Source organism: Giraffa tippelskirchi, chromosome 11 (genome assembly GCF_054371585.1).
Source record: "Giraffa tippelskirchi isolate mGirTip1 chromosome 11, T2T-mGirTip1v1.2.pri, whole genome shotgun sequence".
Taxonomy (NCBI): Eukaryota; Metazoa; Chordata; class Mammalia; order Artiodactyla; family Giraffidae; genus Giraffa; species Giraffa tippelskirchi.
In genome coordinates, this window is record NC_137285.1 from 40,892,246 (window position 1) to 40,906,314 (window position 14,069).

General features: G+C 34.9%; 1 protein-coding gene across 3 annotated transcripts in view; it reads right to left on the bottom strand.

Moving 5' to 3' along the window:
• SCLT1 (sodium channel and clathrin linker 1) overlaps nucleotides 1-14,069 on the bottom strand; it is a 215,012-nt gene that overhangs the window by 69,259 nt on the left and 131,684 nt on the right. For 2 of the 3 annotated variants that reach the window (XM_081538256.1, XM_081538257.1), the window contains exons 15-16: nucleotides 7,842-7,916; nucleotides 5,822-5,967 (exon numbers count right to left, since the gene is read on the bottom strand). In XM_081538256.1, coding sequence (XP_081394382.1) covers nucleotides 5,822-5,967; nucleotides 7,842-7,916 — 221 coding nt within the window. Of the gene's footprint in view, nucleotides 1-5,736; nucleotides 5,968-7,841; nucleotides 7,917-14,069 lie in introns of all 3 variants that reach the window. The other variant, XR_014068168.1, reaches the window with a different exon arrangement.

Here is a 14,069-nt window from a genome sequence, read left to right on the forward strand (position 1 = left end):
CTAAATGTCCAGTTTTTCCAGCACCATTTATTGAAGAGATTATCCTTTACCCATGTGTGTTCTTGACACCCTTGTCAAACATCAGCTGACCACAAATGTGTGCGTTTATTTCTGTGCTCTCTACTCTGTGCCGTAACTGTACATTGTTTTATACCATTATTGCATTGTTTTGATTACCAAAACTTTGTAATGTATTTTGAGATTAGGAAGCGTGATGCATCCAGTTTTTTTTGTTGTTGTTCTTCTTGTTCCAGAATGGTTTGGCTATTTCAAGTCTCTGGAGGTTCAATATGATTTTAGGATTTTTCTCTACTTCTGTGAAAACACCATTGGAATTTGATAGGGATTTTACTGACTCTATAGATGGCTTTGTGTAGTATGGACGTTTTAACATTATTATTTCAAACAATTTATAAATACACCTTTATATTTATTTGTGACTGTCAAATTATTTCCTCAGTGCTTTTCAGTTCACAGATTTTTCACTTCCTTGGTTATAAATTCATTCTAAGTAAATTTATTCTTTTTGGTGCTACTGTAAATAGAATTGCTAATTTTTTTTCATATAGTTTGCTGCTGGTGTATAGAAATGCAAGTGATTTTGGAATGCTGGTTCTGTATCCTGAAGTTTTATTGAATTTGTGTATTTGTTCTAAGGGCTTTGAGGCTGAGTCTCCAGTTTTCAAAATATGAGATCATATCTATAAACAAAGACAATTTTACTTCTCTTCCAATTTAGATATGTTTTATTATTTTTTTCTTATCTAATTTCTCTAAGACATACAGTACTATGGTGAATACAACTGGAAAGACTGGGCACTCCTGTCTTTTTCATGATTTTAAAGTTTTTAGGTTTTCACCACTGGGTATGATGTTAGTTGTGTGCTTGTTATAAATGGCCTCTACTATGTAGAGTTACATTCTGTCTACATCTAATTTGTCGGGAGTTTTTAATCATGAATGATACTGTATTTTGTGAAATGCTTTCTTTATATCTATTGAAATGATCATATGAATTTCATACCTCATTCTTTCATGTAGTGTTTTGTCATATTTATTGATCTGTGTATGTCAAAACATCCTTGCATCCCAGGTATTAATCCCACTATGATCCTTTTAACACACTCTTAAATTTGCTTTGTTAGTATTTTATTTTTTAGGAGTTTTGCATTTATGTTTATCAAGGATACTAGCTTATTATTTTCTTATAGTATGTTTGTCTTGCTTTGGTATCAGAGTAATGATGGCTTTGTAAAATGAGTTTGGAAATGTTTTCTCTTCTTCAATTTTATGAAAGAGTTTGACATTAAATCTTCTTTAAATGTTTGGAAGAATTCATCAGTGAAGCCATTTGGTTCTGAACTTTTCAAAAATCCAAGGAGGTTTTTGATTACTGATTTAGTCTCCTTAATAGTAACTAGTCTGTTCAGATTTTCAATTTTTTATAAGGTTGCATATTTGCAAGAATTTATCAGTTTTTTCATGGTTGTCCAACTTGTTAACGTATCTTTGTTCACTGTAGTCTCCTATAGTCCTTTGTATTTATTTGTGTGATATCAGTGGTAATGTCTCCTCTTTTATTTCTGATTTTTATTTACTGAGTCTTCTCTCTTTATTCTTAGGCTTCCCTGGCAGCGCAGCTGGTAAAGAATCTGCCTGCAAAGCAGGAGACCTCGGTTCGACTCCTGGATTGGGAAGATCCCCTGGAGAAGTGATAGGCTACCCACTTCAGTATTCTTGGGGTTCCCGGTGGCTCAGTTGGTAAAAAAATCCTCCTGAAATGCAGGAGACCTGGATTCCATCCCTGGGTGGGGAAGATCCCCTGGAGGAGGGCATGGCAACCCACTCCAGTATTCTTGCCTGGAGAATCTCATGGACAAAGGAGTTGAGTGGGCTACAGTCCATGGGGTCACAAAGAGTCAGACACGACTGAGTGACTAGGCACAGCACAGCTCTCTATTTGTTTCTGCTCTAATCTTTGTCATTTTCCTTATTCTCCTAGCTTTGGGTTTACTTTTTCCTTCTTTTCTAGTTTCTTTAGGTGTAAAGTTGGGTTGTTTATTTTGATGTTTTTCATAATGTACGTTTATGACTGTAAACTTTCCTCTAAGAACTGGTTTTACTGCATCCCATACATTTTGTATATTTTGTTTCTATCTTTGGTTGTCTTAAGATATTTTCTTTTTCCATTTTGATTTCTTCTTTGACCCACAGGTTGCTCAGGAGTGTGTTATTTAATTTCTACCTGTTTTGTTAATTTTTCAATTTTCCTCCTGTTACTGCAGTTTCATATCACTATGGTTGGAAAAGACTATAATTTTAGTCTTCTTAAATTGGCTAAGACTTATTTTTGTGGCGTATCATATGACCTATTCTGGAGAATATTTTGTGTATACTTGAGAAGAATGTGCACTGTGTTGCCATTGTATAGAAAGTTATTAGGTCTATTTGGTCTTTAGCATTGCTCAAATGTGCTGTTTTCATATTGATTTTTCTGTCTGGATGATCTATCTATTAGTGAGGGTAAGGTACTGAAGTTCCTTAGTATTATTGCTTGCTTTCTATTTCTCCCTTCAGTTCTTTTAATATTTGCTTTACTATACCTAGGTGCTTTGATTTTGAGTGCATATAGTTTTATGACTTTTCTTTTGACAAATTAACTCCTCTATCATTATAAAATGACTGTCTTGGTTCTTGTGACAATTTTTGACTTAAATTCTATTTTGCCTGATATAAGGCATCTCTGATGTCTTTTGGGTACCTTGCATGGGCTATCTTTCACCATCTCTTAACTTTTAGTTTGTATGTTTCTTCATATTTAAAATCAGTCCCAGGCAGAATACAGTTGGAACTTGATTTTTAATCCACCAAGCCTACGTCTTTTGACTGGAGAATCAATCCACTTACATTAAAAGTCATTACTAGTAGATAAGGGCATAACACTATTGCCGTTTGTCAACTGTTTTCTATTTGGTAGTTCCTTGGCTCCTTCACTCCGATTTTGTTGTCTTTCTGTTGATTTTTATACTATGCTTTCATTCCTTTATCTTTTGTATACTTATTACACATTTTCTCTTTGTTGATTAGCATGAGGCTTATAGGAAACATCTTAGTTTATATTAAGCTGGTAATCATTTGCCTTCAATCACATAAAAATCTCTATAATTTCACTTCTCTCACATTTTTTATTATTGGTGTATAATTTACATCTTTTTATATAATATATCCATTAACACATTATTGTACCTATTGTTATTTAAAAATGTTTAACTTCTATACTAGAGTTAAAAATTATTTATGTACCACCATTACAGTGCTAGAGTATTCTGAATTTGACTATATATTTACCTTTACCATTTAAAGTTTATACTTTCATATGTTTTTATGTTGCTAATTAGTGTCCTTCCATTTCAACTTGATAAACTCCCTTCATCATTTCTTGCATAATAAGTCTAGTGGTAGTGAACTCCCTTTTGATTTCTGTTTGTCTGGGAGTTTTTATCTCTACTTTGTTTCTGATGGACAGCTTTGCGGGATATAGTATTTCTGGTTCACAGTTGTTTTTCAGCACTTTGAATATACTGTGCCACACACCCTCTCTTGGCCTGCAAGATTTCTGCTGAGAAATCCATTGACAGATTTATGCATGGGCTTGGGGAGTCCCATGTATGTGATGAGTCCCTTTTCTCTTACTATTTTCAAGTTCTCTTTTTTTTCTTTGACTTCTGACATTTTGATTATAATGTGTCAAGTGAAGTTCTTGATGTTCACCCTATTTGTGCTGCTTTGGGCATCATGGATCTGGATGTTCATTACTCTCCCCAGATTTGGGAAGTTTTCTGTTATTTCTTTAAATAAACTTTCTACCCTTTCTCATCTTTGTTCCTTCTAGAATTTTCATAATGTGAATACTGACTCACTTCAAGGTATCCCATAAGTCATGTAGGTTTTCTTCATTCTTTTTCATTCTTTTTTGTTTTGTTCCTCTAACTGAATTGATTTCAAGTGACCAATCTTTGAGTTAGCCGATTTTTCTTTGACATGATCAAGTCTGCTGATAGAGTGCTCTATTGAATTTCACTGTATTCTTTAACTCTGGGTTTGTTTGGTTCTCTTTTTATGGTTTCACTTAGTTAAATTTTTCATTTTGTCCATGTATTGTTTTTTTCCTGATTTCACTTAGTTAACCATCTGTATTCACCAAGATACCTTAAGACAATTATTTTTAATTTTTTGTCAAGAAGTTCATGGACCCCTATTTGTTTGGGGTTGATTACTAGAGTCTTACTAGTTTGCTTTGGTGGCATCATGTTTGCTTGGCTCTTTGTTGCTATCTATGCATTTGAAGGAGCAGACTCCTCTTCTAGTCTTTAGACTGGTTTTGGCAGCTAAAGTCCTTTTCTTGCCTTGTTCCAGAACTGATGGGACTTACTCTGGGTTCTCAGCTAAGTGGAACTGAGACCATGTCATGTGGTTGTTGCCAGGTCCATGACTGGCAGACTTGTAACCAGGGGTGCAGTCAGATGTTATGTCTACTAGGATTCTAAGGGTGCTCCTATCATGTCACTGGGCTGGTTTATGGTCAGGCCAAACTGCTTCTCAACTGTGGTAGAGTGAAACTAGAACTGGGTCACAGACTGCTCCAGGGATCTTAGTCAAGTCTTAGGTTGGCAGTCCAGTAACGGGGGCATCTACAGGCATTGGCTTCTGCTTGCCTTGGGTGAATTCCTGGCCATGTAAGACTGCCTCAGATTATGGTAGAACGGGGTTGGATCCATATAGTGTGGCTTTTGCTGGATCTGCAGTCACGTCAATGACTGGCAGACTTGTTACCAGGGGAACAGTCAGGTGTGGCTTCCACTGGGTCTGTTAGTGCTCCATTCTGGGTACTGGGCTGGTTCTGGGTGGGCAGTATTAGTTCAAGCTGTGGGAGAGTGGAACTGCAGCTGGGTAAACAGGAGTGCTCTGGGGGCCACAGACAGGTCTGAAGTCAGCAGGCCTACTGAAGAGTCCCCAGAAGGGTTCCTTGGGAAGGGGCTAGGTGCAGGATTGGGCAAGCAGGGCTAGGGCCAAGTCCACAGGAAGATGGGGTTGCTTTGAGTTCATAGATGACACCACAGTTGGAGGGCCTGCCACTGGTATGCAGGCTTGCCTCATTTTGGGGCTCCATCAGGGTTTTACAACCTCCTACATGGATCTCAGTGCTCCCTTAAAGGCACTTTTGTCTATGGATGCTTGTTAAATATTTGTTTCTGTGAGAGAAACGGGCTGGGACCTCCTATTCTGTCATATTGCTGATATCACTCCTCTTTATTTTTAAAATATACATTAAATATACCCTATAACAGAGATTGAAATTTCACGCAACTTAAGCAAGTTTTCCTATATTAAGTAATACTTTGGATGGGGGTAAGGTAGAGGAATATTCAAAATGGATATGCCAGATTACAAATTTATCATTTTAACAGATAATGTAACAAATAAAAATGATAGATTATTATTGAATATTGAATACCTCTAAGCTGAGTATAAAAGCAGTAATTATAAACAAGCTGCTGTAAGAGCTGTATAGTCAGTATGAAAAAAAAGATCTTATGAACATCCTATTTAACTGCCAGAAACAAGAAATTTAGAATAAAATGGTTCAGTACTGTATCTCTTCTTTCTGAAGAAATTAGCTTTCAAAAATAATCTTAAAAAAAATTCTTTTCATTGCTAAAAGGTTTTTTTTCCTACATAAGATATAATTATGAATCCTATAAAAAATCTAAAAAATCTGTTAAAATTATATGAATTCTGAAAATGCAAAAGAATAACTTACTTTATTTCAAGTTGTTTGATTTTATTTTCTGCTGTCTTAAGTCTCAGCTGAAGATCATCTTTTGAACGCTCGGCAACCAGGCATCTTTGGTGCATTTCTTCTAGCTTTCTGTAATCATTTTCATTTATTCTGCCTTCACGGTAAATCTGCAGAAGAGGCTTATATGTATATTACTTTGCAGAAAGAAATTATCTTAAGAAATTACACAGTTTAGAAACTGAAATAAATGATAAGAAATAAAAACTCATGCTGTGTTCATCTGTTCTCACTATAACATTAAAATACATCAATAATTAATTTTGGTTGTCTCACATTTTCAAAATAAAATGCTGAAAATTGACAATACAAAATAATTGCTTATTTTTAAAAGTTATTCATTGTACTATTCAAATAGTTTTAATATGTTAGTAAGAAATAGAAATAGCTGAAATTAAAAAATACTCTAAATGTTACCACTTGGAGATAACCGCTTTGATTCTTTGATGAACATTTTCAGGACAATTCTATATTGCTATATTCAAGAGTATAGATACATGCTGTGGTGCAGTGAGAACTATCTGAAAGTGACTCCAGAATCTCACTCTAGGTTAAATAGACCCTGATCTAGCTGAAATGGGGGTTTCCCCTTCCCCAGCAGAAGTAGTTGTAGCCAAGTTCTGCCTCCTATGAGACTAAACTTCCATTTATGACACAGAGGCTATAACATTCCATGAACTGCAAGGTCTCCAGATATGAGGCAGTTCAGATTTTCAGACAAACCCTACACAGAGGTACTCTTCAAATCCAGACTGCTTGGCCAAGTAGCCAATGTCTTTTCCCACTGACCAGACTGCTTTGTTACTCCTGGCTCTACAAAAATACAGTATCAGCATGTCAATGTCCTGCTAGTAAAATACATACCTACATTTCAGAACCAGTGGTTATTCACTCTGACTATAGCATACCTATCTGTAGAACAGTGGAAGAAGAGAAAGCTGTGACTTTTCTTTACCTGTTGCCTTTAGTCTCGTAGGTTTTACATTTCCCCAATAAAGCCTATTCTTTAACCTATGCCATGTGATATTAAAAAATTCATCCTAAACCCTGCTGGCAGGTGGCCATCTAAATGGGACCTATTCCTATTCCACAACAGAGGGGAACTCAGAAGGGATCAATCTTGCAGGAGCAGTGAGCATGAACAGCCTATCTTGAACATAACATGCATATGTCTTATTTTCCCCCACAAATGGGATTATATACTATATGCTTCGTAAATTACTCTTTTACTATCTGATGTTCTCATAATCTTTTTATGTCAATAATATAGATATATCACGTTTTTGATGCTATATAGCTCTTCTTTGAAACTCAAACTCTGAGTCTACCATTTGCTATTTTTTTTTTAAACATCGGACAAGTTACTTAACTTCTCTATGAAAGTTCCCAATACAGCCCCTAAAACACAGTATGTGCTGAATCAAATTCAGCAGACTTTTTCCCCACAAGGTATTTTAAAAGTGTGAATATTTACTGCTAATGAAAAAAGTTATCTAAGTAAGAAGTAAATTTTAAACTATAGACTTCTTACAACATTCTTTCTCAAATGCCACTGGGGTAAGTATTCTTTCCAAACTATGAATAAAAATCTGTACTTTTAAAAGGTAAGAATCATAGCAATTTATAATATTTTGGTTATATATACCTGCTATGTTTACAGATGGCCTAAACCCAGTAAAAGTTGGCAGAAATTTAAAAAAAAGAAAGACAAAATAAAATTTAATATTGGGATGTGGTCTAAGCAAGGAATACAGTTACATCATAAAAAAGTTCAAAAAAATGTGGCCACTCTTATAAAGAAATGTATATAGGCAATATCAGTATTCAAATGCAGATTCTGAAAATATTCCAAGCAAATAAAAGAACTCACCAGGAGAATACTTATAATATAGGGGTTGCTAGTAGATAGTATGATGAAAGCAGACAGTAATGTTGAATATTTGCAGTTGGGTTTAGGTAGTTACTTTTTCCTTTTTCTTTTTACCTTTTCTAGTTCTTCTTCCACTGCTTTTTTCTCCCTGATGGCTCGTTCAATTTGATCTTGTTTTTCAGCACACTCCTATAAATTCAAATCATATTTTAAATAAACATACTTGTAAAACTTTAAGAAAAATGGGGGAAAATGGAAAAGGAAAACAATTTGTTTATAATAGAAATATCACACTTACCCTATCTATATAAGATGACCATATTCATTATTTAATAAAAAAAAAAAAGCTCAATCTTCAAAAGCTACCTATTTCAGGAATTCAGAAATCAACTCTGGTACAGAAAGCCAGGGAGTTCTAGGTAAACACACTAAATGGAATACAGAGGTTGATGGATTCCAGGGAGAAACAAATGAAACCCCTTTCTCATATTACAGTTTTCCTTTTCATATACTCTTATCACATATTTCAAAAAGGTAACAGAACTAGACTGTGGCACACCACCATAGGGATAACCTCTGGCCTAAAATGTACATGGATATACAAATTCTAGAATGGTTAATTTCTTTTGCAAAACTTGTAGACAGCAAATTGATACGGTAAAACATTTTATTAACATGAATGGAAAACATTTCTGGCTTGAAAGTTTTTTTTTTTTAATTTTTAATTGGAGGATAACTGCTTTATAATATTGTATTGGTTTTTGCCATACAATTAACAGGAATCAGCCATAAGTATATACCTGTCCCCTCCTTTCCACACTTCTAGGTGGTCACAGAGTACGAGGTTACTGGCTTGAAAGACTTTAATCAGTAAAATCAAACAAGCTGATCAATAGTCAATACAATTTATAGTTTTGCAAATGAGACTGAAACTAAGAACAATCATTCTAACAACTGGCTCTTCACAGCTATTCTCTATTTTTGAGAATGGGTGTGGTTATTTTTTACTATTATGCTATGAATGAACCCACTTTGCTGACAATACACTGCTAATACTCAATTATCTTTATCATAATTATATTTTACAGAAGTACAACATACACTGCTATACTTAAAATGGATAACAAACAAGGACCTAAGTATAGCACATGGAACTCTGCTCACTGTTATCTAACAGGCTAGATGAGAGGGGAGTTTGGGGGAGAATGGATACATGTATACTATGGCTGAGTCCTTTCTCTCTTCACCTGAAACTATAATACAAAGTAAAAAGCTTAAAAAATGTTTTTAAAGCTTCTAAAACAAATCAGATAATTAATTTAAATTTATCTTTTATTAAGAGAGAACTTACTGTGTAACATATATTCATGTAGTAAGTTGCTAATCTATGAAAAGGTAGTACTGTGGTAGGAAATTTGGGATTTCTCCTATGTTCAGACCCATCTCATGTAATTTCTTAATTGACTATTTCTTAGAGCAGTTTAGGTTCACAGCAAAATTGAGGGGAAGTTACAGATTTCCCCTATACTTCCTTCCCTCATACACAGATGACCTCTCCCATTATTAACATCCTGCAATGGTAGTGGTACATTTGTTAAAACTGATGCACTACATCACACAACATTATCACCTAGAGTCCATAGTTTAGAGTTCAACTTTGGTGCTGTATACTTTGTGAGTTTGAAAAGATTTATACTGACATATATCCACTATTATAGTAGCATATAGAGTAGTTTCACTGGTCTAAAAATTTTCTATGCTTTGTCTATGCTTATTCATCTCTTTCTTAAGCCCTGTTAACCACTGATCTTTTTTACTGGCTCCATACTTTGCCTTTTCCAGAATGTCATGTAGCTAGAATCATACAGTATGTAACCTTTTCAGATTAGTTTCTTTCACTTGGTAATATGCATTTAAGTTTCTTCCATCTTTTCATGGTGACATTGCTCATTTCTTTTAAGTGCTGAACAACATTCCACTCTCTGGATCTAGTATAGTTTATTCATCACCAACTGAAAGACACCTTGGTTGCTTCCAAGTTTTGGCAAAGAAAAAGGCTGCTGTAAATACACATGTGTAAGTTTTGTGTGAACCTAAGTTTTCAGTTCCTTTGGCTAATTACAGAGGAATGCAACTGTTGGGTCCTATGGTAAGAATAAAGTTAGTTTTGTTAAGAAAACACCAAACTACCTTCTAAATTTCCTGTGAGCAAAGAACGTGAGTTCCTATTTCTCTTGTTAGCATTGGGTTTTAGCCATTCTAATAGGTGTATCTAGCCTTTATTTGGTGTAATGAGGATATCTCATTATTGTTTTATTTTTACTTTCACATATGATTTGGAATCTCTTTTTGTTTACTTATTTGCATCTGTAAATCTTTGGTGAGGTGTCTATTAAGGTCTTTGGCTCATTTTTTAATCAAGTTTTTTGTTTTCTTTGTGTTGAATTTTAAAGAGTTCCTTGTATGTTCTGGATAACAGTCATTTACTAGATGTTTTTTTGTAAATATTTTCTCCCCATTTCTGATTTCAATTTTCATTTTCCTGATATTGTTTATCACAGAGCAGAAACTTTAGTTTTAATGAAGTCCAACTTACCAGCTGTTTCTTTCATGGATCATACCTTTGGTGTTGTATCTAAAAATTCATTGCCAAACTCAAAAATTATCTGGATTTTCTCCTATCTTCTAGGAGTTTCATAGTTTTGGATTTTACATTTAGGTCTGTGACCCATTTTGAATTAATTTTTGTGTAAGGTCTGTATCTAGATTCATTCATGTGGATGCTTAACTGTTCCAGCATCATTTGTTAAAAAGACTATCTTTGGTCCATTGTATTGTCTCTGTTCTTTTGTCAAAGATCAACTCACTGTACTTATGTGGGCTGATTTCTGGGTAATCCCACTGATCCATTTGTCTGTTATTTCACCAATATCACTCTGTATTGATTACTATAGGTTTAGATAAGTCAAGGTGCTTTCCAGGTGGCTCAGTGGTAAAGAATCAGCCGGCCAATTCAGGAAATGTGAGTTCGATCCCTGGGTCAGATAGATGCCCTAGAGGAGAAAATTGCAACCCACTTCAGTATACTTGCCTGGGAAATCCTGTGAACAGAGGAGCCTGGAGGGTTACAGTCCATAGGGTTGCCAAGAGTTGGACACAACTAAGTGACTGAACACGCAAACACTGGAAATGTGGTACAGTGTCAGTACTCTGATTTTGTTCTTCTTCAATGTTGTATTGGCAATTCTAGGTCATTTGCTTCTCCATATAAACTTAAGAATCAGCTTGCCAATATTCACAAAACAGCATGCTGGGATTTCAATTGATCTTTTTACTGTCTCCATAGTCTGCCTTTTTCAGAATGTCATATAGTTGGAATCATATAGTATGTAACCTTTTCAGATTAGTTTCTTTTACTTGGTAATATGCATTTAAGTTTCTTCCATATCTTTTCATGGTGACATAGCTCAATTCTTTTAAGTGCTGAACAATATTCCACTGTCTGCACTAAATCTTTAGCTCAAGTTGGGAAGAAATGACATCTTGACAATGTTGAATCCTCTATGAACATGGGCAACTTTATTTATTTCTTTGCAATCTTTCATCATAGTTTTGTAATTTTCCTCATACTTGTTAGATTTACATCTAACTATTTAATATTGGGGGCACTTATGTAAATGACAATGTATAAAGGACATTATGTTTTCAATTTCAAATTCCACTTGCTCATTGCTGGTACAGAGGAAAGCAATTAACTTTTGTACATTAGTCTTGTAGCATAAAACCTTTTTTTCCCCTCCATTTTTAACCTCCCTCCCATCTCCCTCTGTATTCTACTCCTCTAGGTTGATACAGAGCCTCTGTTCGAGTTTCCTGAGCCATACAACAGATTCCCACTGGCTACTTATTTAACATATGGTAATGTAAGTTTCCATGTTACTCTTTCCATACATCTCACCCTCTCTTCCCCTCTCCCCATGTCCATAAGTCTATTCTCTATGTCTGTTTCTCCACTGCTGCCCTATAAATTATTCAGTATCATTTTTCTAGATTCCATATATATGCATTAGATTATGATATTTATCTTTCTCTTTCTGACTTACTTCCCTCTGTATAATAGGCTCTAGGTTCATCCACCTTATCAGAACTGACTCAAATGTGTTCCTTTTTATGGCTGAGTAATATTCCACTGTGTATATGTACCACAACTTCTTTATCCATTTATGGGTCGATGGACATCTAGAATGCTTCCATGTTCTTAGCTATTGTAAACAGTGCTGCCATGAACAAAGGGATACATGTGTCTTTTTCAATTTTGGTTTCCTCAGGGTATATACCTCGGAGTGGGATTCCTGGGTCATATGTTGCTTTTATTCCTAGTTTTTAAAGGAATCTCCATATCATCTTCCATAGTGGCTGTATCAATTTACATTCCCATCAACAGTGCAAGAGTGTTCCCTTTTCTCCACACCCTCTCCAGTATTTATTGTTTGTAGACTTTTTCATGATGGCCATTCTGTCAAAAATAAGGTACCCATAGGTGCATGAGTTTATTTCTGGGCTTTCAATCTTGTTCCATTGGTCTGTATTTCTGTTTTTGTGCCAGTACCATACTGTCTTGATGACTGTGGCTTTTTAGTATAATCTGAAGTCAGGAAGGTTGACTCCTCCAGCTCCATTCTTCTTTCACAAGACTGCTTTGGCTATTTGGGGCCTTTTGTGTTTCCATATGAATTGTGAAATTTTTTGTTCTAGTTCTGTGAAAAATGCCATTGGCAATTTGATAAGGATCACACTGAATCTGTAGATTGTGTTAGGGAGTATAGTCATTTTCACAATATTGATTCTTCCTACCCAGGAATATGGAATATCTCTCCATGTGTTTATGTTATCCTTGATTTCTTTCATTAGTGTCTTATACTTTTCTGTGTACAGTTCTTTTGTCCCCTTAGGTAAGTTTATTCCTAGATATTTTATTCTTTTTGTTGCAGTGGTGAGTAAGATTGATTCCTTAATTTCTCTTTCTGGTTTTTCATTGTTAGCATATAGAAATGCAAGTGATTTCTGTGTATTGATTTTGTATCCTGCAACTTTGCTAAATTCAGTGATTAGCTCTAGTAAGTTTCTGATACTACCTTTAGGGTTTTCTATGTAGAGTATCCTGTCATCTGAAAACAGTGAGAGCTTTACTTCTTTTCCAATCTGGATTCCTTTTATTTACTTTTCTTCTCTGATTGCTGTAGGTAGGACTTCCAAAACTATAGTGAATAACAGTGGTGAAAGTGGACACTCCTGTCTTGTTCCTGACCTTAGGGGAAATGCTTTCAGTTTTTCACCATTGAGAATAATGTTTGCTCTAGGCTTATCATATATGGCCTTTACTATGTTGAGGTAAGATCCTTCTATGCCCATATTTTGAAGAGTTTTAATCACAAATGGGTGCTGAATTTTGTCTAAGGCTTTTTCTCCATCTGTTGAAATGATCATATGGTTTTTATCTTTCTGTTAATATGGTGTATCACATTGATTGATTTGCGTATATTGAAGATCCTTGCATCCCTGGAATAAACCCAACTCAGTCATAGTGTATGAGCTTTTTGATGCATTGCTGAATTCTGTTTGCTAAAATTTTGTTGTGGATTTCTGAATCTATGTTCATCTGATATTGGCCTATAGTTTTCTTTTTTAGTGTTGTCTTTGTCTGGTTTTGGTATCAGGGTGATGGTCGCCTCCTAGAATCAGTTTGGAAGTGTTTCTTCCTCTGCAATTTTTTGAAAGAGTTTTAGAACAATAGGCATTAGCTCTTCTCTAAATGTTTGATAGAATTCTCCTGTGAAGCCATCTGGTCCTGGGCTTTTGTTTTTCAGATTTTTGATCACAGCTTCAATTTCAGTGCTTGCAATTGGGTTGTTCAAAATTTCTATTTCTTCCTGGTTCAGTCTTGAACTTTTCTAAGAATCTGTCCATTTCTTCCAGGTTACCCATTTTATTGCCATATAGTTGTTCATAATAGTCTCTTATAATCCTTTGTATTTCTGCATTGTCTGTTGTAACCTATCCTTTTTCATTTCTAATTTTGTTGATTTGAATCTTTTTTTCTTGATGAGTCTGGCTAAAGGTTTGTCAATTTTGTTTATCTTCTCAAAGAATCAGCTGTTAGTTTTATTAATCTTTACTATTGTTTCTTTAGTTTCTTTTTCACATATTTTTGCTCTGTTCTTTATAATCTTTTTCCCTTCTGCTAACTTTGGGGTTTTTTGTTCTTCTTTTTCTGGTTCTTTTAGGTATAAAGTTAGGTTATCTGTTCAACGTTTTTCTTGTTTCTTGAGGTAGGATTGTCTT